The sequence below is a fragment of the Pleurodeles waltl genome, chromosome 3_1 (genome assembly GCF_031143425.1).
Source record: "Pleurodeles waltl isolate 20211129_DDA chromosome 3_1, aPleWal1.hap1.20221129, whole genome shotgun sequence".
In the NCBI taxonomy this organism is placed as follows: Eukaryota; Metazoa; Chordata; class Amphibia; order Caudata; family Salamandridae; genus Pleurodeles; species Pleurodeles waltl.
This window is the reverse complement of record NC_090440.1, coordinates 1,628,669,024-1,628,693,874: the sequence shown is the minus strand read 5'-3', so window position 1 is coordinate 1,628,693,874 and position 24,851 is coordinate 1,628,669,024. Positions and strand designations below refer to the sequence as shown.

General features: G+C 42.6%; 1 protein-coding gene across 1 annotated transcript in view; it reads left to right on the top strand.

Annotated features, from left to right (window-relative positions):
* LRP2 (LDL receptor related protein 2) overlaps positions 1–24,851 on the top strand; it is a 363,947-nt gene that overhangs the window by 219,590 nt on the left and 119,506 nt on the right. The window contains exons 35-37 of the mRNA XM_069225286.1: positions 128–305; positions 15,247–15,460; positions 20,314–20,553. Coding sequence (XP_069081387.1) covers positions 128–305; positions 15,247–15,460; positions 20,314–20,553 — 632 coding nt within the window. The remainder of the gene's footprint in view (positions 1–127; positions 306–15,246; positions 15,461–20,313; positions 20,554–24,851) is intronic.

Sequence of the window (24,851 nt, the reverse complement as noted above, 5' to 3'; positions counted from 1 at the left end):
ACTAACATGTTATTGACATTGTCATGATTTGCTTTGTAAATGTTCATATAGATGTATTTTTATCCTTTCTACCTTATGACCTCATCACTGTATGCCTCTGTAAATGACAAGCTGTTCTCTACTGCAGCAAAATGTACTGGACAGACCAAGGGACTGAGAGTGGTATACAGGCAAAGATCGCCAGTGCAGATATGGATGGCTCCAATGCTGCAGTACTGGTTGTCAATAATCTTGACCATGTGGAGTTCATCACCATTGACATCAAGGAGCAGAAAATATACTGGGCTGTTACCAGCAGTGGTGTGGTAAAGCAAACAAGTGATTCTTTTCTTGAAATATGTTAAGCATGTTCAGTGTTTTTTTAATCTGATGAACTGACATTCTACATCCTTTTGAATGTTTTTTTGAGAGATGATTACTCATTTGGAGTACACCTGAGGTCAACTCCCCTCTAAAAGTGACACTCAGACTGAGAGTTTGGTGGCAATGGTAATTTGTTGGCCTTGTGATAAAGTACCATCTCTGACAAACTCTCAATCAGCTGTATCTCGTAAACACACAGACACACACACACAAACACACATCCAAAAATTACAGGGACATTATAGTTAGGCTCACATTTTACACATACAAAACGATAGAAATTCACGTAGCTATAACTCACGTCCTAAGATAACATTAACTCTTGCCCTTGCAATGCACTGCTAATTACCCCACAAATTACATCACTCATGACATCTTTGATAACATCATTGATAATGTTACTGGAACATGTGCAGTAAAATTATTGATCAGATAACTGTGCATGGTGGGGGTACGAGTTATAGTTACTTTAGTGTGCGAGTTGTAGTTACTTGAAATAACTCTAACAAGTGAAATTCTGTGGTTTTGTATGTGTAAAATGTGAGCCTCATTACAACGTCTTTGTAACGTTTTTTTAAATGAAATTCTATGTGTTTTTTTATTCTATTTCCTAACTATAACGTCATTGTAACCTTTTTTCTTTCAATGAATTTCTTTGTTTTTTTTAACGTAAAGTAATTTTCATTGCTATTTGTTTATCCAACCACCACTGCGCCCGGCCTTTGGCCGTGTGCAACGGTGGTTGGCCGCAGAGCCTGCGGCCAACCCTTATAACAACCCAACCCTGCACTGCGAGAAGCCTTTGACCATGCAAAGTGGGGGTTGGCCAAAAGGCCTGTGATCAAACCCATAAAAACTCAATCTTGCGCTGCGCACAGCCTTTGGCCGTGCACAGCGGGGTTTGTCAGCAGGGCCTGTCCTATGGCCAGGCCCGGCAGCCAACCTTCCTGTAGGCACCCAAACCCAAGCTGCGCACTGCCTTCATGAGCTTGGGTGCAGTGCGTGTTTTTTTTTTTCCATTTTTTCTAGATCTGCAGACCCAGCAGTGGATCCATGGATCGGGCCAAACTCAAAAAATTGGAACATTTTGCCCACAAGGGGTCCCTAAAGGACCCCTCTATGTGCTTATGGGGTCAGGATACCTGTATCCTGAACCCTTATGTGTTTTTTCACTGTTCATTTCCCACCCCTGAGCCGATGCGACAAAAGAAAATGGCGGTCGCAACTTTTTTGTCAGGTTGCGGCCAACCAATCAGGGACTTGCTCAAGCGGTGCCAAAGTTATTTGCAAAACAACCAAAAAAACATCCTAAGGAAACTATGTCCTAACTATAACTACCTACTGGCCACTGCCAGTAGGTTATATATAAATATATGTGTATGTTACCCAGGGCAGTTGCCACTAGGCAGTTTTAGTTAGGTCAGTGTTTCCATTGACAAGGTGCTTTTTGGATGGCTAAACCTTTTTCATTGTTTGACAAATTTTCACAAAACTTTCCAAAAAAGCAAATTCCCTTCAGCTCCCTCCTGGAAAGCTTTAGGGTGATCCGTCAAGCATGGCCTGAGAAAAAAGGGGGTTACATAGCAAATTTCCCTATGCTTTTTCCATTGACTTCTTTAAGTAGCGCTACCGCGAGAACTGCTGGAAGGGAATTACACTAGATTTTGCAGGAAGCTAGATCTTGGTACACAGTGCTTTCTGTGTTGTATTGTAAATCTGTCCAGTAGTTTTGGCAAAAAACTAAGGTTCTAAAATGTTTGTATGTCTGGAATTTAATTTAACAAAATAAAGGGCCTGATTCACAAAGGTGCTTTGCACTTGTGGCTGAGGTCCTGCAGTTGTGGGGGAGTCTCTACACTTGGGGCGGAATCTCCGCAATGAACATTCTCACAGCCCTGAGTGTTCTAATTGGCTCAGGGAGTATTTCCCCTTGGGCCAATGCACTCCTGCGGGAGTCTATATACATATATATATATAATTATATGTAAGAAAATGTTTATTATACATTATATTATTTTTGAATATTGTAAATTAATTACTATGAAAATAAATGTGCGTATTTATTCATAGTAATACATTTAAAACACTAACTTTATTATTATCTGTTTCAAAATAGATATTTTTATTAATTTTGTTTACATTTACAAAAACCTTACACATTAAAAATTGTAAAAATTAAAACTAATAATAAAGGTACAAAACTGAACAATTAATGCTATAAAATCTAATCAACCAATACTATGAAAACTTTTAGAGTCCACGAATATTAAATATACTATTCCCACTCTAGTCTACAGAACAATAGGGAAAGTGTTGGGCTTTGGAGGGATAAATATACTATTCCTACTCCAAACAGCGAAACAGTAGGGAAAGCATTGGACTTCAGAGAGATTAAATTTACTATTCCCGCTCCAAACAGCACAGTAGTAGAGAAAGTTTTGTACTTCGGAGCAGTAAAATGTACTATTACCCTCCAGTCTGTACAACAAAAGTGAAAGCGTTAGATTTCGGAGTGGTGAAATTTACTATTTCCGCTCAAAACAGGGCAACAATAATGAAAGTATTGAACTGCAAGGACATTCATTTTACTATTCCTAATGCAGTTTTAACAAGAATGGGGAAAAGGCTTCACTTCAAACACAGTACATATATGAATAACCCCATGAATGTATACAAAATAACAAATTCTTAATAAAAAAAATATTGTAGTTAAAAATATATATAAAATGTATATTTATAATATACACATATATATATTTATTTGTAAAAAATAAAAAACTATGTAAAATAATTATCAATTAATAAATATTTGTTATTCAACTATTAATGAATTAATTTCCCACCCTGTACCCCTACAAACCTAGCATACCACACCTAAAATATAACTTAAAAAATACCTATTCCATAACTTCTAAGAGCCCATGCACGAGCTGGGCCCTAAAAGCGTTTGTTATGTGAATCACACAACAAACATTAAGTAAAGTATGATAAAGATGTTTTGACATTTAAGAAAGTGTCTTTCCTTAACATCTTAGTTTTTGACAATAAGAAATCACATTACAGCACCGCAGCAAGAAGTACTTATTAAAAGTGGTAGTTATTAAACATGAACCATTAGCACACAAAAAAACAATTGTCATGTAAACACTGCACCGGACCCAGATTTTTATAGAGCGACATTACAGTCTATTAAGTCAAGCATGTATTCTGAACTCATATAGTTGAAAGGGCTTTCATATGTGATAATGAAGAAAAAATAATTTTGGTGGAATAAAAAATGTGCCTAATATCACGCAATTTAAGTGGGGAAGTTGTGATTTGGGTATCTATTTCTTTATCCTTATGTTAAGGCTTTATTTTCACCTCCTGCATTTTTCTGCAGTTTTATATATATTGGGAACTCAACTCGATGTATTGGAGCACTTTACATGAGCGTTAGTTACATTACACAGGGTCACATTCATTGTGTAAAGGCGGGGGAGATTAAGTGATTTGACCCAAAACACAGGAGTTTGAGCTAATGCCGAGACTCAAACCTGGTCAGCAGCTCTGGTCGTAATGCTGCTGACCAGGTAGAGAGAGGCAGGCAGGAAGAACCCACATGAAAGCTAGTCTGGTTATGGGCTCCAGGTTCCAAACGGACCTCGAGCTGAGCCAGAGCCAGGCCTCACCGTCAAGCTTGGCTTAAGCTTTCAGTGGCTCGTCTACCTCTAGTCAGTGCTTTTTAATGGGCAAAAACTCACAGTACTGGCACTTCTTATTGTTATCACTTGGACTACCAGCACTTCTCTACTGCCAAGGAGGTTACTGGGTCTCATGAAAGGGATGGCTCATTGACGGCTAGTGCTGGTGAGTACTAGGTTGTCAGAGTGTACCCTGTCTTTGCCAGCCAAGGCGCTTCCATAGCCCTGAGGTGAGCAGCAGTTGAACTATTCAGCATGGGGTTATTTGCATTGTGTCGGAAAGTTTACCATCACACTGTGTTTGACAGAGTGGGATCCATTCAAGCCCTGTGCAGTCAATCACATTCACACTATTGTGTGCATTTGTGCAAACACAATTTGGGTAAAACTATTCTCTTCCAAAGACATTTATCTCAATAGCACACTTTATCAATTGCCCCCACTAGTCATATGCCTTCACAATATGTAATTGACCCTTGTCTGTTCCATGACACCCTCAAGAGCTTTAATGACCTTTAGTTCCAACTTTGTAAATATGAAATTCTGCAACTTGACCCTTTTTGGTTTTTTTCCTTTGCACTATCTATTATGTTTTGATTTTGTAACTTGTAAATACGTATACATAACTATCGCAATGAGCAATTGTATCCGTAACGTTCTATTGTTCTGTTGTAAAGCGCTCTGACACCTCCGGGTAATGTCTGCGCTATATAAAAATGCATAAATAAATAACTACATAAAAAAATAAACCATGGGGTCAAGGCAAGACAACGGCAATTAAGAGAACCAGCCATGCGAGATCAGTAGTTTAAATTGGCTTTAAACCCACCTTAGGCTATTGTGTGAGAGCCTGTGTTTGCCTGCTTGTGTGTGCATGTTTATTGTGTGAGGGAAAGGCAAGAGAAAGCGGTAAAGAATCGGGACACTCTCTGGAGGTATTTTAAAGGAAATGTATGGAATGCTTTTTGTGTGCATGTTTGCTTGTTTCTTTCTAAGTGTGTGCATGCTCGGAAAAAACAAATATTGTGCTAAATAAATAACAGTATGCCATTAAGAAGCTCCAAATATAACAAAAACAAGGAAATTTTAACATATCATCACGGTTGGTGTGAGAAAACAGGGCTGATTGCAGAGGCCCCCTAACTTTTTGCCCCCATTTTCCACTTTATGCTGGTGTTTTCCTGACTCTGATGGTCCCCTGGGTACTGCTAACCAGTCCCAGGGCCTGTGCTCTGTGTAAAATGGATATGCAAATTAGGCTAATTATAATTGGCTAAGTTAACCTACCTATAAGTCCCTAGTATATGGTAGGGCATGTAGGTTTAGGGACCACAGCATAGGTGGTGCACACCTAGGTGCACTGCTGAGGTGCCCAGTGTCATTTTAAAAGCAAGCCTGCCTTGCTGGCTGCTTTTAAATTAAAGTTATATGCAAATTCGACTTTGGAATTAAAGGTACTTCCAAAGTCTTAAACTACCTTATTTTTACATATAAGTCACCCCTAAGGTGTGCCCTATGTGCCCCTAGGGCTGGGTGCCATGTAACTATAAGCAGGGACTTTATAAAAATAGATTTATAAGCCCTGGTGAGGTAAAAACAGCCAAATTCGTTTTTCCCTCATTGAAGTAAATGGCCTTCATAGGCTAGAATGGGCAGACTTTATTTTAAATTTTAAAGTCTCCTTAAATGTTACATACCAATAATTTGGTATCAAATTGATTGTTATAATAAATCCCACAACTTCCAGTTGTTGGATTTAATATAACTTGCCCAGGTAAAAAGTTTAGACTTTACCTAAAAAGTTGCCAATTTCAGCTCTGCATTGTTTTTGCTGCTGTGCTCTGATTGGCCAGCCTGCAGCAGCTTCTGCCAGGCTGCCTTGATGAGGTGTGAAGTGGCCTGGCTTCACACAAAGGAATGTGCTTGGGGGAGAGAATCTCCCCTCAGCAGATGGTGAGGCAGGAAGGGGGAGGGCTGCCAAACTGGTCTTCAAAGGCAGAGAAGGCCATTTGGAGCACCCAGCAACACCCCCACATCCTGCAACCCCAGACAATTAGGTGCTCCCTTGATTAGATTAGGAGAGGGCAGGAGAGGGGTGTGTTTATGATTTTTAGCCACACCAGTGGGTGGGCTCAGCCAGATGTAACCTCCAAAAATCAGATTCAGCCATGTTGGATTTTTAGAGACTGTTGCCTTTTGGGATGGATTTTTGCCACACTTCCCAGGAAGTGGTCATCACAGGGGGACGACCCTGTACCTGATTGGAGGATCAGGACCCCCCTGCTTTTCACCCAGGAGCAAGGATAAAACTGGCAGACCTGCCCCCACACCTCAGATCCCCTCCAGAATTCAACAAGAAAGGAACTAAAGAAGAAGAAGGACTGCCCTGCTGGACCCCTGGCCTGCACCTGGAACCTGCACTCAGAAGGACTGCACCAGCTGCACACTTGGGCTTCACCACAAGAAGGACTTTGCCTGGCTTCAACTGGTTCAAGGAGGGACTCCCTGTTTGCTACAGGTGAAAAATTGCTAACCAGAGTCCCCTGCACCAACTCCTGAAGAAAGCGACCAGCTGACCACTGTCCAGTGGCCAAAAAGGAGTTTGCGCCAGGTGCATTCTGGGAGTTGAAGTCCGCACCCCCCAAGGACCATCACAGAACTTCTGGACCCTTGGGGTGAGCTGTGGACCCCAAAAGAACCTTAAAAGAACATCTGGGTGAAGCCCCAGAAGTTTGGAAAAGATTTGAGAATTTTTGGAAAAAAGCTCCAGAGAGGGACCGACCCGCCGCGGAAATTCTAGCCGGCTTGCCTCAACCGCGACCCGGCCTGACTTCGTGGTTCGTCCCGGTAAAGAAAAACATCCAAAAAAGAGACTAAGTCCGAAGGTAAAAAGTTGACCGGGACCTTCCAGCCATCGTATCCGAGAAGGGCTCCACGGACGTCGGATCAAGATCCAGGTTTACCCCGGTCGAAGGATTTTCATCTCGAAAAAACGACTAAGTCCGAAGGTAAAAATCACCACCGAGGAAACCCACATCGCGTATCCGGACAAGGGCTCCAGGAGGTCGGATTCAACTGGCAGGTTCGTCCCGGTGAAGAAAAACTTCAAAATAAAGACTAAGTCAGAAGGTAACTTTTTAACCGAGGCCTCCCGCGACCTGTAGCCGAGCAGGGCTCCATCGCGGTCGGCCTGAAACTTTGACTTTGCCCCGGTCCTGGTGCAACCAGATGACCCGATTGGCGCTTTTTGTTTCTAAGCGCTAGAAAAATAGTAATTCTTTAAAAATTCATATCTCCGGTTCCCCTGAACCGATTTTAATCGTTTTTGTGTCATGTTAAAGATAAAAATATAAACTATTTTTATAAATTGGTTTTGGATTTTTAAACTGTTTCCTGTGTTTTATTTGATTACTGTTTTGTGATATTTGAATGCTTTACACTTTGTCTCCTAAGTTAAGCCTTGACGCTCGTTGCCAAGCTACCAAGGGTTGAGCTGGGATTAATTTAATGAGACCTAACTGTACCTAGGTGGAGGTTAGTGGCTTGTTGCTAGGTGTAGGTACCTACCTGCCCTTACCAATAACCCATTTTCCAACATAATTGGAAGCAGCGACGGGATCCTGTACTTGTGTTCCATATCACGTTACAGTTTTAGGTAAAACAAATTAAAAATCCTTTAAATTGTCCTAGTGCAAAAATTGTTTTTAATTTTTAATTTGGATTAATTTCAATTATTGAATTTTTGTAATTTTTCTAAATTCTTGTTTCCAATTTTTGCAAAAAGTTTTTGTTGACACAAAACTAGGGAACCATGGAGCTTGATCTGGCTAGCCTACCCACACTGACAGTAGTCCAGCTTAGGGGGTTGTGTATTGAAAGAGGGTTGCCTGCAACCACTGATCTCAGGAAGCAAATCCTGATCACATCCCTGACAGCATGGGCTGAGGCCCAAGAGGTAGAGTCAGAAGAAGCTCCAGAGGAGGGAGAAAGAAGGGAGGATGCAAGCTCTAACCACTCAGGGGAGGGAAGGCATCTGAGCCTAAGTGAGGATGAGGAAGAACGGTCCTCAGTAAATACAGTCACTAGGGGCAGACCCAAAGCTAGTGGTGGGAAGGGGGTCCTTTCAGGAGGAGAGAACCCATCCATCAGAGAAAGAGAGCTGGAGGCCCAGCTAGCATACATAGCTTTGGAAGCAGACAAGCTGGCCCTAGAAAAGAAAAAGTGGGCATACAAAGAGAAAAGAGATGGAGGCAGCGATAAAGAAGCTGAGGTGTCCATGGGTGGGGGAGTTTGCCCCAGATTACCCAAGGGGGTGGTTCCTGCTTATGTAGAGGGGGATGACATAGATAAGTGGCTGGGGGCCTTTGAGAGGGCCCTCCAGATGAGGAGAGTCAAGCCTCAGTACTGGGGTTCACTTCTTTGGGAGTTAGTTCCCAACTCAGGGAGGGATAGGCTTCTGACCTTAAGGGGGGAGGAGGCAGATTCATACCCTAGTATGAAGAGGTGCTTAGCCAAGAAGTTTGGTCTGACCCCAGAGCAATATAGAATGAAGTTCAGGGACACCCAGAAGGTCAGTACCCAGTCTTGGGTTGACTTTGTGGACATTTCACTAAAGGCACTAGAGGGCTGGATTATTGGTAACAAAGTGGATACTTATGAGGGGTTATACAATCTGATCATGAGAGAGCACATCTTGACCAATTGTACCCAAGAAAGGTTACGCCAGCATCTAGTGGACTCTAAGCAGACCAACCCTAGAGAGCTAGGGGAGGCAGCTGATGAGTGGTTGAGAACCAGGGTGGTTGTCAAGTCCCAGGGGGGAGACTCCAAGAAGGGGGGGGCAGGTCCCCAAAAACCTAAGGAGGGAGGTGGTAAGCCCACCACAGAGACTCCCTCTGTACCCCAGAACCCTAAGAAGGAGGAGAGTAAATCCCACTCCCACTCTGACAATCAGAGACAGGGAGACCCAGGGTTAAAAAAGCTCTTGGACAGTAGGGCTTGCTTTGACTGTCAGCAGACAGGTCACTTCAGAGGAGATGCAGCCTGTCCAAAGAAGGTGGTTAGCACTGGGCTGTCCAGTGTAGCCATAGAGGAGGACTCCTCAGATGATGAAGTCCTCCTAGCAATGAGCTGGGAGACAGGACCAGATGGTAAGCTGGTAATCCCTGAGGGTGGGAGTAGGCACTTCCACCACATTCAAGTGAATGGGATCCCTACCACTGGCCTGAGAGACACCTGTGCCAGTCACACTATAGTGAGTGACCGGTTAGTGACCCCAGACATGTATGTCCCAGGAGAGACAAAGAAAGTCAGGATAGCCACAGGGAGGTCACCTCCAAACCTGTAGCCATAGTGCCCCTAGAGAGGGAGGGTATCCTTGACTGGATTAGGGTGGTAGTCAGTGCTGACCTCCCCCTAGATTGTATCCTGGGCAATGACCTCCCAGAGGTGAGTCTGGTCCCAGATGGGGCGGTCGCCCAGGGCGCCCCCCCAAACCAAAGTCCTGGGGAGTCAGTCCCTACAGTTAGGAGACAGGGGTCCCCAAGAAAAGGAAAGAAGAAAAGGAAGGGTAGGCCACTCTTAAAGAGAATTCCAGGGAGCCAAAGGCCTTCTGCCCCAGTAGGGGGGGAGCCCAGAGTTGGCACTGGTGAGGCCTCCCCTGACCCCAAGGAAGTCCTGAGTAGACAGGCAGCTGTCCAGATGCAGGGTGTTGCCCCTGCACTGACAGAAGGGAGAGTGGAAGGAGGGTGTCTGCCACAGGAGGTGGTAGCCCCCACTCTAGACAGCAGGAGGGGTGCCAGGACCCCAAAGTTGCCCCTAAAGCAGCTCAGCCACCTGTCAGTGGAGAGCTTAGGGTGTGGTTCAGGGTACTGACAGCTGTCAGTAGCCTCTGCTGGGTGCTAGCCTTCCTGGCAGCACTGTACTTGGCCTGGGAGGCAGACCCCAGGGCCAATAGCAAAGTAGGCCCCCTGACCCTGTTGGTCATGGTGGGGTTGCTCAAGTGTTGGGTGACCTCTTTGGGTAAGCTAGGTGTTGCCCTAGCAAAGTTAGGAGTAGGGGAGGTGGGCACCTCACTACCCAAGTTGGCAGAGAGAGAGGAGGAAGTCCCCCTAGAGGGAAGTTTCAGTTTGAAATGGGTCCTTTCATTGTTGGGGTGGGTTCACTACCCAGAGGGAGAGACCCTGACAGGAAGATGTAAGGCAGAGTAGACCCTGCAAAGGGACAGCCAGTTTTCTTCACTGTCTTCCTCGCCTAACAAGCCAGGAAGACTCTCCCAGGGTTGGGCTGAGTCTCCTGGGCGTGTGGGCTGGGGGGGGGCTGTGTGAGAAAACAGGGCTGATTGCAGAGGCCCCTAACTTTTTGCCCCCATTTTCCACTTTATGCTGGTGTTTTCCTGACTCTGATGGTGCCCTGGGTACTGCTAACCAGTCCCAGGGCCTGTGCTCTGTGTAAAATGGATATGCAAATTAGGCTAATTATAATTGGCTAAGTTAACCTACCTATAAGTCCCTAGTATATGGTAGGGCATGTAGGTTTAGGGACCACAGCATAGGTGGTGCACACCTAGGTGAACTGCTGAGGTGCCCAGTGTCATTTTAAAAGCAAGCCTGCCTTGCTGGCTGCTTTTAAATTAAAGTTATATGCAAATTCGACTTTGGAATTAAAGGTACTTCCAAAGTCTTAAACTACCTTATTTTTACATATAAGTCACCCCTAAGGTGTGCCCTATGTGCCCCTAGGGCTGGGTGCCATGTAACTATAAGCAGGGACTTTATAAAAATAGATTTATAAGCCCTGGTGAGGTAAAAACAGCCAAATTCGTTTTTCCCTCATTGAAGTAAATGGCCTTCATAGGCTAGAATGGGCAGACTTTATTTTAAATTTTAAAGTCTCCTTAAATGTTACATACCAAGAATTTGGTATCAAATTAATTGTTGTAATAAATCCCACAGCTTCCAGTTGTTGGATTTAATATAACTTGTTCAGGTAAAAAGTTTAGACTTTACCTAAAAAGTTGCCAATTTCAGCTCTGCATTGTTTTTGCTGCTGTGCTCTGATTGGCCAGCCTGCAGCAGCTTCTGCCAGGCTGCCTTGATGAGGTGTGAAGTGGCCTGGCTTCACACAAAGGAATGTGCTTGGGGGAGAGAATCTCCCCTCAGCAGATGGTGAGGCAGGAAGGGGGAGGGCTGCCAAACTGGTCTTCAAAGGCAGAGAAGGACATTTGGAGCACCCAGCAACACCCCCACATCCTGCAACCCCAGACAATTAGGTGCCCCCTTGATTAGATTAGGAGAGGGCAGGAGAGGGGTGTGTTTATGATTTTTAGCCACACCAGTGGGTGGGCTCATCTAGATGTAACCTCCAAAAATCAGATTCAGCCATGTTGGATTTTTAGAGACTGTTGCCTTTTGGGATGGATTTTTGCCACACTTCCCAGGAAGTGGTCATCACAGGGGGACGACCCTGTACCTGATTGGAGGATCAGGACCCCCCTGCTTTTCACCCAGGAGCAAGGATAAAACTGGCAGACCTGCCCCCACACCTCAGATCCCCTCCAGAATTCAACAAGAAAGGAACTAAAGAAGAAGAAGGACTGCCCTGCTGGACCCCTGGCCTGCACCTGGAACCTGCACTCAGAAGGACTGCACCAGCTGCACACTTGGGCTTCACCACAAGAAGGACTTTGCCTGGCTTCAACTGGTTCGAGGAGGGACTCCCTGTTTGCTACAGGTGAAAAATTGCTAACCAGAGTCCCCTGCACCAACTCCTGAAGAAAGCGACCAGCTGACCACTGTCCAGTGGCCAAAAAGGAGTTTGCACCAGGTGCATTCTGGGAGTTGAAGTCCGCACCCCCCAAGGACCATCACAGAACTTCTGGACCCTTGGGGTGAGTTGTGGACCCCAAAAGAACCTTAAAAGAACATCTGGGTGAAGCCCCAGAAGTTTGGAAAAGATTTGAGAATTTTTGGAAAAAAGCTCCAGAGAGGGACCGACCCGCCGCGGAAATTCTAGCCGGCTTGCCTCAACCACGACCCGGCCTGACTTCATGGTTCGTCCCGGTAAAGAAAAACATCCAAAAAAGAGACTAAGTCCGAAGGTAAAAAGTTGACCGGGACCTCCCAGCCATCGTATCCGAGAAGGGCTCCACGGACGTCAGATCAAGATCCAGGTTTACCCCGGTCGAAGGATTTTCATCTCGAAAAAACGACTAAGTCCGAAGGTAAAAATCACCACCGAGGAAACCCACATCGCGTATCCGGACAAGGGCTCCAGGAGGTCGGATTCAACTGGCAGGTTCGTCCTGGTGAAGAAAAACTTCAAAATAAAGACTAAGTCAGAAGGTAACTTTTTAACCGAGGCCTCCCGCGACCTGTAGCCGAGCAGGGCTCCATCGCGGTCGGCCTGAAACTTTGACTTTGCCCTGGTCCTGGTGCAACCAGATGACTCGATTGGCGCTTTTTGTTTCTAAGCGCTAGAAAAATAGTAATTCTTTAAAAATTCATATCTCCGGTTCCCCTGAACCGATTTTAATCGTTTTAGTCATTATAAAGATAAAAATATAAACTATTTTTATAAATTGGTTTTGGATTTTTAAACTGTTTCCTGTGTTTTATTTGATTACTGTTTTGTGATATTTGAATGCTTTACACTTTGTCTCCTAAGTTAAGCCTTGACGCTTGTTGCCAAGCTACCAAGGGTTGAGCTGGGATTAATTTACTGAGACCTAACTGTACCTAGGTGGAGGTTAGTGGCTTGTTGCTAGGTGTAGGTACCTACCTGCCCTTACCAATAACCCATTTTCCAACAGTTGGCTTTCATTTTGTGTCACGAGTTACCCTGTTTTGCTTATATTGGTGCATTTGTCATGTTTTGGTATGTGCTGGAACTGGTAGAAGTCATTAAGTATCAACATGTCTTGCCCTTAACCCCACGCGTATCCCTACCAACTCACCACACCTCTGGCTCATTTTACTAAGTACCTACACTTTTTTCCCATTTAAAGCACTGCCTCTATTAATAACACATTCTTTACTTCAGTAAATTGAGATCATCTGTGTAATGCTGTGATCTACCTCTAGATCCAAGTCTAAAGAAAAAGATTGGGAAAAGACAGCCTAGCATGCAACCCTGAGTCGCCCTACCCCCTAATAGATTGTAGATCACAGTGCTATCTCTCTGCAAGATCTTAATACTCAGTCTGCTTCTTTCGTCCTATGTAGCTACATCATGCATGCCAACATTTTACAATGTGGGAAACTTTTAAAAAACAATTGGGAGAATGTATTTCCCAATTAGCACCTACTAAAGCAGAGGCAACTTCAGGAGGGAGACAGACAAAATAAATCTTCCATCTGAATTGGGTCTATAGGTATAGATGCTACATGATCCCGGAAGTTGTTTTTTGGAACATAAATATGTGGTGCACACTATGGGCCAGATGTATGAAAGCCTTTTACCGGCGATCGGCCGTTTCCAACCGGTGAAAGGCTTTTCCCCATGTAACAATCCTATTCTGCGAGTCGGTAATGTGTTACTGATTCGCAAAATAGATTTGCGAATCACTATTAGGAAGGGGTGTGCTAAGGGCGTCGCTTCCTCATTGCAAATCACAGGAGGATGTAAGAATGTTTTGTGTCCAGGAATGCGGTCGCAAAACTATTGAAATTATCACCAACTTCAGGTTGATGGTAAGCCATTTGCAAACAAGTACAAGTCCCCAAGGGACCCCTTCCCCTTTGCCAGTGGAGGTGCAAACATTTTATAAGAGCAGCCAGCGGTCCCACAGACCACTGCCTACTCTTAAGAAATTAAAAGAAAACTTTTCAGTTTTCTTTTTGTAATGCATCCTGTTTTCCTTTAAGGAAAACGGGCTGCATCACAAAAAAAAAGATGCCTTTATTGAAAAGCAATCACTGACATGGTGGTCTGCTGACCCCAGCAGGCCACCATCCCTGTGATTGAAGCCATTCCTAAATGGGTCGCAAATTACTACCTGCCTCATGAATATTAATGAGGCAGGTCTTTTGCGACCCATTTGAGAATCGCAAACAGGGTTAAACACACTGGGACAGATTTATAAAGCCTTTTCCTGGATGGGCCGTTTGCGACTGGGAAAAGGCTTTTCACAATGTAACAAGCCTATTCTGCGAGTCGGAAACCTGTTACTGACTCGCATGATAGGTTTGTGAGTCGCTATTAGGAAGGGGCGTGCCAAAGGCATCCCTTTCTCACAATGAGTCGCAGGGGGATATAAGATTGTTTTGTGAGCGTGAATGCAGTTCCAAAACAATTGCACATACCACCAACTTCAAATTGGTGGTAACCTATTTGCAAACAGGAATGGTAGCAAAAATATTTTTTCAGATCAGGTAGTGGTCCCGCGGACCACTGCCTACTCAAAAAAAATTAAAAGAAAACTTTTCATTTATTTGTTTGAAATGCACCCCGTTTTCCGTAAAGGAAAATGGGCTGCACTTAAAAAAAACTGCTTTATTTAAAAAGCAGTCACAGGCATGGTGGTCTGCAGGCCACCATCCCTCAGAGTGCGGCCATTCCCAATGGGGTCGCAAATTGCAGCCTACCTCATGAATATTGATGAGGTAGGTCTTTGCGACCCTAATTGGAAGCGCTAAATATGTCTAAGACACATTTGTTCATTTCATTTTACTAGTCTCTAATTGCGACTCGCAAAAAGTCACAATTAGAGACTTGCAAAATGAAATGGTCATACATCTTGCCCACTGTTATACATCCCAATTTGTGATTTCCTAATAGCGAATCGCTCATATTCACTATTAGGAAATTGCAAAGTGGATAGTTCATACATCTGGCCCTTCCTTCCACATATTTGAAAATCGATTTCATTGTGTATTGATGTGTCCTTGTATTTCTGTGGCCGAACTCAAACTAATAAAGCGCTGTTTTATGCACAAACTAATACGTGCCATCTGGAACTGTTAATGTGACATTTTACTCTCTCTTTCTGATTGTTTTGCTTTCTATTTTTTTCGCTCACAACTGAATCACGCGGTACCACTGTGTGAGAATACAAACAACGAGGATATGTGTGATGTTAAATTTTGTAGTGTTTAATGAAGTGTTGAAAAAGAGATCGGACTTTCTGGTTCCCGATGTTTACTTCTACAAACCTGTTGCCCAGTGTGCGTGATAGTAACAGATTTTGTAACTGCCCTCGTAGATCGAAAGAGCAAACGTGGACGGAACAAACCGTATCATTGTGGTCAACCACCTCTCCCACCCTTGGGGCATTGCTGTCCACGAGTCCTTCCTCTATTACACTGATCGCGATTATGAGGTCATCGAGCGGGTTGACAAGGTCACCGGCGCAAACAAGGTGGTGATGAGAGACAACATTTCAGGACTCAAGTGCCTGCGCGTCCATTACAGAGACAGTGAGTATTTTGTGTCGCAGTTCAGTGAGCCCTGCTACTCAAGGAAATTGTCCTGTGAAGCGTTTGTAGGTCAAAAGCGATTCTTTTTTCAGCGTTTATTGGACGACTTTACAAAGTAACCGTTTTTCGACAAGAATATTATTATTTTAGTAAATGGCACAGTAGAAAGGTCTGTAGAATTGAAATCATATTCCGTCAATTTACTGCCGACACAATGACAAGCTGTAATCGATGGCATACAAGCGCTTTCTGGTCCAGCATTACCATATGAGTGGCGTGCCATCCATACCGTGTATGGCGTCAGTGCCGGGGTAATTCAGGCACTCCAGCCAGACACCGGAGAAAAAGTGGGCATGTGCTTTTCCAGGGAAAAATCATTGTATGTCGAAGCGTGTGACAGGTGAATCTGCGAGTGGAAACGATAATGCGACATAACGCTACGTTATTAACCGTCACAGGGGGATTTTGGTGGATTACACACACAAATCTCTCCTGTTTTCCACAAAAATTGCGAATAATTCTAATGTAATAGACCTGAGACATGCCAAAAATGCCATACATTCACAGACACTGTTCAGGGCACTTGTAAACAGGGCCTAAGAGTTATTTAAAGTAACTTGCTTTTAGATAGTGGTTCCCATGCCAGTTTTTCTGTCTCTATGTGCTGTAAACAACAGGTGTTATTTTTTACTTTATTTCATGGTTTTCAATTAATGGGCCTCAGAAAGATGAAAAACTGGTTTAAAACTACAAAGAGGACAGCTGAGAAATATACACACTTATAGTGGTGTGGTAAAGTTTACTCGATTTTTAATTTTTTTTTATATATATTTTTTTATAGGACAGCATGTCAACTAGGACAATTCAAACCCTGGAACAAGAAAGTAAATAGACATGTGAAGTTCTGAATGTAGGGAAGTGAGAGGCTAACCGGATGGGATGGGACTGAGTGCCAGATGCACAAAGTATTTTTCCCGTTATAAACGGAAAAATGCCTTTTCTGATGTATAAAATGCAAAATGCGATTCACTAATTTGTTACCGAATCGCATTTTGCATTTGCGATTTCGCACTTGGAAGGGGTGTTTTTAGAACGTCCCTTCCAAATACCTAATGGGTATGGCATGTATTATTATTTTGCCACTGATACTGAATGGGTACGGTATGTATTATTGTTTTGCCACTGAATTCCATTCGCAAAATAGTAGTATTTTATCACCAATAATCCATTCTAAAGGGGAAGGGGTCCCTAGGGATGTTAAAAAATGTCCTATGGACCACTGCCTACACTTAAAAAATAAAACTGCAAAGTTTTGTTTTTTCTTTTTCAACACATCCCATTTCTTTTAGGAGAAAGGGCTGCATTAAAAAAAAAAAAGCTTTATTAAAAAAGCAATCACAGACATAGTGATGCATTGACCTCATCAGGCCACCATCCTTGTGATGGATGCGATTCCTAATGGGTTGCAAATTACGACCTACCTCATTAATATGCATGGATAGGTCTATTTGAAACCCACTAGAAATTTCTAATGAAACTCAAAAGATTTTCATACATTAGGAATACTGATTTCCAAATTGTGATTCAGAGAGAATCGCAGTTAGGAAATCAGTATTTCTAATGTTAGTATATCTGGCCCTAGATGCATCATTTGTCGGTCTTTCCCACACTTTAGTTTGAATTTAGTTTTTACAGTTTGATGGCTATACTTGAAGTACGTTCATTGGTAACTTGTGATGGTTTTCCCATTTGCAGCCAAGAATTAGTTGATTTCACCCCAGAATCTGTTCATGATGCCTCTATTTTAGCTTTTATGACATGATGCTGGGAGTAAATCCTCTTCTTAAGACAGTGTTATTTTATCATCAAACAGTATTACAAGGGACTTCTACAATCATTGGAGTTTTTTTTTTTCCTGGGAAGATGCCCTGGTAAGCAGCTTGCCCTTGTGACTAGATCCTAGGGTGAAGTCTCTTGAAGAATTCTACATGCGTAAAGAGAGTGTTAGCCGGGGACTATGCATGTATTAAATACTGCAGTAAACCCTTTTTTTCTTCCCCACAGTACAGGCAGTGACTGCTCCCAGTTGTTCTAGAATAGGAAGGAAATAGTCACCGGAATTAATTTTTCAAGCACATAGCTGCAGCTCAAGAGGTCCTTGGTAAATGATCATGTAACACATGCACGGCACAGTTTGTGTCCCCAGCAGACCTTGAGCTGTGTAACAAACACCTCATATCAAGCATCACAGCCTCTCAGTCAAGGCTGTGCATGGTTATAGTAAGGCGAGAGTTATACATGCCCTCTTGAAGCAAAAAACCTACCCCATTCATAGTATTCATTTGTATTACTGGACAGTTTATGGACCGGCGCCCCAGGATTCAAAGAGATGGATGTGAGTAGGTGGGTACAGTTATTGGGCACGCTTCATAAACCACACTGCCGAGGTCCCTTGTGACTCCAACAAATACTCAACTGTGGTCCTGTGACCGTTTAAGAGAAGGCATGGCCACTGGGTCGAATCTCTACCATACCATAAATGATAAACTGAATAAGCTTCCCAGGGCAAGGGTATAGATAGGGCTGGTCGAAAAGCAGTCACTATATGATGAACAGCAACTGCTTTACAACCCGACCTCAGTTTTGCACAAGAGATGTACAAATCTGTGTCAGAATCCTTCAGCAATACTATATTATGGAGACAGGATTCAGTTTACCTATACCACTGATCAGTGATCAGGCTGCGGATGCAGGGATGGAGCCTGCATTCACATTCACAGAACGCTAACTTATTTTAAAAGTAGTCCATGTCCTCTAAAGGGCTTTGGAAATCGGAAGGAGGAGGGGTGTATCTCTACACGTTTAGATTTTCCAAGAACGAGTTGAAATGTCATTTCTGACTTGCAAAGGCACTGTTCACACATTCCCTTTTTTGTGGTATCAAAACCTGTAATTTTGTGAACCGCAGTGCTTTGTGGCCACAAAAAAGTTTTCATATCAGGACATTACTTCCCCTCAGAGCAAAAATGCTTTAGATCCTGGATGAAGGGAGCTCTATTATTGTTATAAACTTCTGCCAGTCTGGGGCCATATCTAATTTACGTCTGCATCTTCCAGTATTTTTCCACCCCGTTAGAGAAACACCCAGGCAGAATATAATTTAGATATAACTAGTTCAGATATATCAGAGATGCTAAATGCATTTATGGGACAAAAATGGACATCAGTAGAAGAAATTATAAATAAGGCAGTTATTGCAAAAATGGTTTAAATCTGAGTCATGTATAGAACTTTTTCATTAAAAAGTGCAGAATTAGGGTGACATATTTACAACAACTACATGTAATGATGAGAGCATGGGTCCCTGAATAAATCAGACACTGTTTTATGTGGGCGGAGTTAAGTGTTTGTATTTTACCTTTGGGAGTGCTCTCATCTCATGTGTGTGGGTCACATATATTGAAGAATGTTTCTTCCTTTCAACTAGCGGTGCAGTTTCTGAAACAGCAGCAAGAACGTGGCCAATCATCACAACAGTGAAACATTAACTGTCTATATTCAGGCCCACTGGACGTATGCAACAATGAAGGAGCAAAATACACAGAAGTGTCACTAAATTATGCCACTAATGAAGTCCTTCCTGCCTTTTTGATTTATAATATGTGACAATCATTTGTCATCGGGCATAATAGCAGGATAGAAAGTTTTTGCTACAAGAAATACAATGATAGGACCAATCTTTCGTAACAGTATGAAACTAATTCCTTTACTCTACATTAAGGCACAGATTTATGGAATTGTGGCCCAGGGCAACGCAGCAAGTCACCTTGTTGTGCTGCCCTGCATCAAAGGGAAAAGGCAGGAATGCATTATATCTATGGTATGCAATGGAATACTGTGCTTTACCCCTGTTCTGGCGCCCTTTAGCTACCTAGGACCAATGCAGGCACCTTTGCACCATTGTGCAAGGCTGTATGCATGGCATGCATGATTGATTTTGTGCAGGAAGGAGCACTTTCTTGCACAAAAACAATCCTGGGAGGCGTTTCCCTCTTTCTGTGTGTGTTGCAGAATGCAGCACACATCGAAAGAGGAAAAAATTAGGAGAAATAGTTATATTTCTCCTTGTTGTGCCTCCCCTGGTGAGGCATAAGGTTTTGGCACTGCCGCAGGTTAAAAAGTCTTATAAATATGGAAATGGATCAAAATCCATGGGTGTTGCATGGGAACACTCACTGCAACACCCATGGAAAGCCTCCGTTGCGCAGAGTAAGGCAATGCACTGGTTTGTGCTGCCTTGCCTCACTCCATGTTTATGAAGCTATTCAAAGCCACGCTTTGCGTGGCTTCATAAATATGATACAGTGATTTGCACCGCCGTTACGTCACAAAACGTGATACAGCTGCAGTGCAAGGATCTCATATATATGGGCTCAAATATCTAAAGCTTTAAAAAAATACCTGTGGCGCTTCTTTCATTTACAGCCCAGGTATCCTTATTTTCATTCAACTACAAACACACACATAATGCCTGAGGGCTAAGTGCAGTCTAGAGTAATGTACTATTCCAACCAGAATCAAACCCCTCTTACATCTATAGGGATTTATTGAGATTGCATTTCTTTTAGTTGCTGGTCCTTCAATTTCTTGAAGGGACTGACCATTTATTCTTGCACTGCTGATTGATTCTGCCACCACCCCACAGTGTTTGGTCACAAGTCACTCAATCTAAAATCGCAATATAATCCCTGATGTCATCACTTAAGTTCCATCTTTCTAGTCTTTCATTTCTTTTGTAATGCAATGGATATAATATTTAGAATTGGGTATGATTGATGTTTTCCTAATTCCAGATTCAGCTGGTTCCGACAATGGCTGCAGTAACAATCCAAATACATGTCAACAGATATGCCTACCTAAACCACGAGGCCAGTTCTCCTGTGCCTGTTCAACAGGATTTCAGCTGGATGCCAATAACCGGACCTGTTCTCCCTACAATTCTTTTGTGGTTGTTTCCATGCTAACTGCAGTGAAAGGCTTTAGCTTAGAGGCAGCTGATCATTCAGAAGCAATGGTTCCATTGGCAGGAAGAGGTAAGTTAAAAGTGCATTATCTTTTCACAATCCACAGTATAGTTTATTTGATTGCAGTTACCAAACTACATGAAATATTCTAAACATTTTGGCAACAAGGTATTTACGTATAACTCATTGGGAACTGTTGGATATCAATTACCTCTCCCTCTCTTCTTCCTTGTACCGCTAATGTACATATGGACTTCTGCCTCTTATCAGAAGTATTTGTAAATCCAAGGAGTTTTGGACTCCTTCTTTGAAGTTTACCTCTTTCAGGAGTTCCCTTTGTAGGAGGGCCTGTAAAAAGGATCCAAGAATCTTGCGAGCTTCCTCCATTTCATTAAAACACATTTCCCCTCGCTCCCCGTCAGCCCCATTACAAATCAAGGAATGGTGCAATGACTAATGGAGACAAACATTACCTCTCCTTCCTTTGTTCCTCGTGCCCTTCCTGTATTCAAAGGAGAACATACCCAATTCAGTAGTTGAAGGAGTAATAAAATCAGAAATATATCAACACAGTGCATGAGAAATCTATGCAATTACTAATGAACACTGTACTTACAAAAAAAAAAAAAAAAACATAAGTGAAAATGTGCGACACAATCAACTCCTAACTGCATGAACCACAGATTGTCCTACCACCAAATGTGGGTGATCTCAAAACATCATTTGATAGCATACTAGTAAAACAGAAGGGAAGTCCCATATTGTTGCCCCACACACATCCAAAAGAGGAATATCCCGACACCTAAGCCCAGGAAGCAATCACCCCCACCCCCCCAGCTGATCTACTTGGCTGATCTACCATGAACGAATCTACCCTGAACAAAAGTGTGAGTAGCATCCTTGACCAGTTAGAAAATCTTTGTGTCCATTGAACACAGTGGTCTCATGGGTTACGTTTATCCAAAGATGTACTACTACGTTGTACAGAGCATTAATGCTGAAGGCAGATACAACCAGTTTTACAAAGTGGAGTTAAGGACAATCATAACTTACCACATATGATTGTGAATAATAGTGCTGTCTGATGGAACAAGTAAAAGGGAAGCATACTATTACACTTACCAGACTCTTGACAAGTGGAGTGTTACGACCTCAGCACCAGGGTGGGGAGTCCCAAGAAAAAGCACTGGGGGTTGTGCTTAGTGAGCTGTCCAGTACCTGAAGCAGCACATCACTAAAGCTGCCAGGTAGAATAACTCTAGAGGTCTCCACGATTAATGGTGCTCCGATGAATATCAATCAGAAGGTCAAAACTTCAGTGACTGTCCTAGAAGACCTGGAGGCTGAACAATCATCAGGCCTCAGTGATGATGCCTATTCCCTGGTATAGCTGACAGAATCTGACAAAGCTCCATCCTTAGTGGCAGCCACTCACAAGAACAGTTACAACGCTGCCACCTTCCTGAAACCCCACCACCTTTTGATGCTGCCAAAAAGCAAAATATTGGCAATAGATTGACAGCTTGGATAGCGACATTTGAAGATTTCATTGATGCACTTGAGACTGATAACATAAAGATTATCAAGTAGCTCAAAGATCTTGCTGTGTAAAAAAGTCATAAAGAAAATCTGAGAACTGACAAAGAAGTCATATACCGTAAGTGCTTTGAATTTTAAGTTCAAGCCAGTTCCCAACGCTGATTATGAGGGATAGGTTTTCAGTTGAGAATGTCAAAGAGTAGGTGAAACAATTGATGAATTTGTGGAAAGGCTCAATACACTAATCAAACACAGTAGGTTCAATGAATTTAATGATGAAGAAGCCATGCGTCTTAAATTTATTGATGGATGTTTGTCATATTCATTCAGACATTGAGAGAAACTCATAGTCTGAAGCGAGTGTTGATGGCTGTTAGAGCTGAGGAATGTGCTGAGAAACAAGCAGCTGGCATGGAGGCCGGAGGTGCCCAGAGTGAGTCAGTCATGAGTGTGAAAAATAATCTGAAACAAAAAACTGAAGGACAGAAAGTGATGTCTACACATAAAACGAAATTGTATTTTAGATGTGGATTTTTCTTTCCACATGAAAATAAATGTCCTGACATTGGACAGATGCACAAAGGCTGCGAAGAAGAGAATTATTTTGTGGTGGTGTGTAAAGCAAAATAAAAAATAAGTGCATAACGGCGCGAAGACAAAATGGCTGCCAGAACATTCCAGAAGCAACCATAGGGTTAAGTGGTGGCATCAGTTGAGGCAAACAGATGCTAAATGAAGTTGCCCATCACACAAATCACTGTCAAACAGTTCTCCTGGGTCATTAACAAGTGAAAGTGAAGAAAGTGATTGTGCATTGTTGATGTTTATCTCAGAAAAATGTGAACATGTTGTACAGGTTGCATGTGAAGAAAGTTGTCAATCAAAGAAAAGTCGACATGCCAAAGTAGCTAACTCATACAAACACTGTTTAGCGATTACATTGAAAAGAAATGGTTGTTTGATACCTTTCATGATTGACAATGGTGCATTGATCAATCTAGTGCCTGAAGAGAAATACAATGAACGATCTCCATAATGCGACATATGCCGTCAAAGACCAAAATGTATACCTGGGTTGCATCAACGCCCATAAAGAATCAAGGTTCATTGGTAGTGACAGTGAAACTTAAGACAATTAAGATAAAAGCACTGATTTATGTGCTTCAAGGTACAATGTCAAGTGCCTGTTTTCTCAGTTTCAATACGGGTGCTGGTATGGGGCTTTTTATGTGAATTGCAACATGAATGCTCATCACAAAATAGTAAGTCACTTCCCTTCATTGTTTCATGGTTTAGGAATGCTAAAGACTGTGAAGTTAGAACTGCATAATAATGAGGATGTCTGTCCTGTTGCTCAGAGACATAGACAAATTGCTTTTCATTTACAAGAAGCTGTTGAAAAAGAACTGAATCGTTACTTAAGTATGACATTATTGAGCGTTCCACTGGCCCAGCAACATAGGTTTGTCCCATCATAGTAGTGACTAAAAAGGAAAGTGAACAAGCTGTGCACATATGCGTTGACATGCATCAGGCAAACAAAGCAATTGAACAAAAACAACATCCAGAAACGCTAACATTACTGACATGATAACTTAATTGAATGGTGCCAAGGTCTTTTCTCAATTTTATTTAAATAAGGGTTGTCATAAGTTGGAACATAAAGAAAGCTGCAGGTACATTACAACCTTTTCTACACATGTTTGTTTTTTTAGATACAAGAGACTTAGGGCCTGATGTAAAGTTTGGCAGCGGGGACACAAATGTGATGGATATCTCATTCGCCATAGTACAAGTTTCAAAGGCTATGATAGAACTGCAATACGGTGGACAGGATATCTGTGATGTTTGTGACAGAGTAACCCCCCTGCCAAACTCTAAATCAGGCCCTTAGTTTTGGTGTGTTTTTGGCTGCAGACCTTTTCTAAGGTGTAATTTGACATATCGTACAGCCTGTTGTGAATGCATAAAATTATAGCGATGACATATTAGTTTTCAGAGCTACACAGAAGGAGTACGAAAGAGTTCTCACACAGGTATGTCAATTACTCAGTGATGCAGGTTGACTTTGAATGGAGACAAGTGTGATTTTAACAAGATAAAACTGAAATTCTTTGACCGTATCTTTTCTGATGGGGATATGATGCCTTATCCGGCAAAGTACTGGCTCTGTCAAATGCTGATGCCTCACAAGATGTTTCAATGGGTCGTTCTTTTCTTGGTATGGCTAGTTACTGTTCATGATACATACAAGACTTTGCCACTATTAGTGCTCCTCTGTGAGAGTTGGCAAAGAAAAATGTTTCTTTTCAATAGTCATAAGAACTTGAGGAAAGTTTCAAGAGAATCAAACATGACATTGAAAATGTTACTGAAATACTATACTTCAGTCCAAAGCATCATACAGAGGTTGTGGTCGATGCTACATGAGTTGGGTTAGGCACTATCCTTGCACATGATAGTGGACGCCCAAATGCTCATCTGCATATTGTGTCCTATGCTAGTAGAGGTTTGTCCCAAACAGAACTTGCTTAGTCACAGCCTGAGAAAGAAAGTTTGGCTGTGGTGAGAACTTGTGAACATTTCAATGTATTCCAATACAGAAAGCCTTTTTACGCTGGTAACTGATCATCAAGCTTTGCTGACCATCTTTGGCAATCCAAGAGCCAAGATGTCTCTTCGCATTGAACAATGGGGACTATGATTACAAGAGTATTTTTCAAGAGCGCCTATACAAGGTCACGGTATTCCATCCAAGATGGCTGAGACCTACATTAATTTCATTGTCAAGTCAAGTACACCAACTGCTATATCGGTAGCCCAGATTG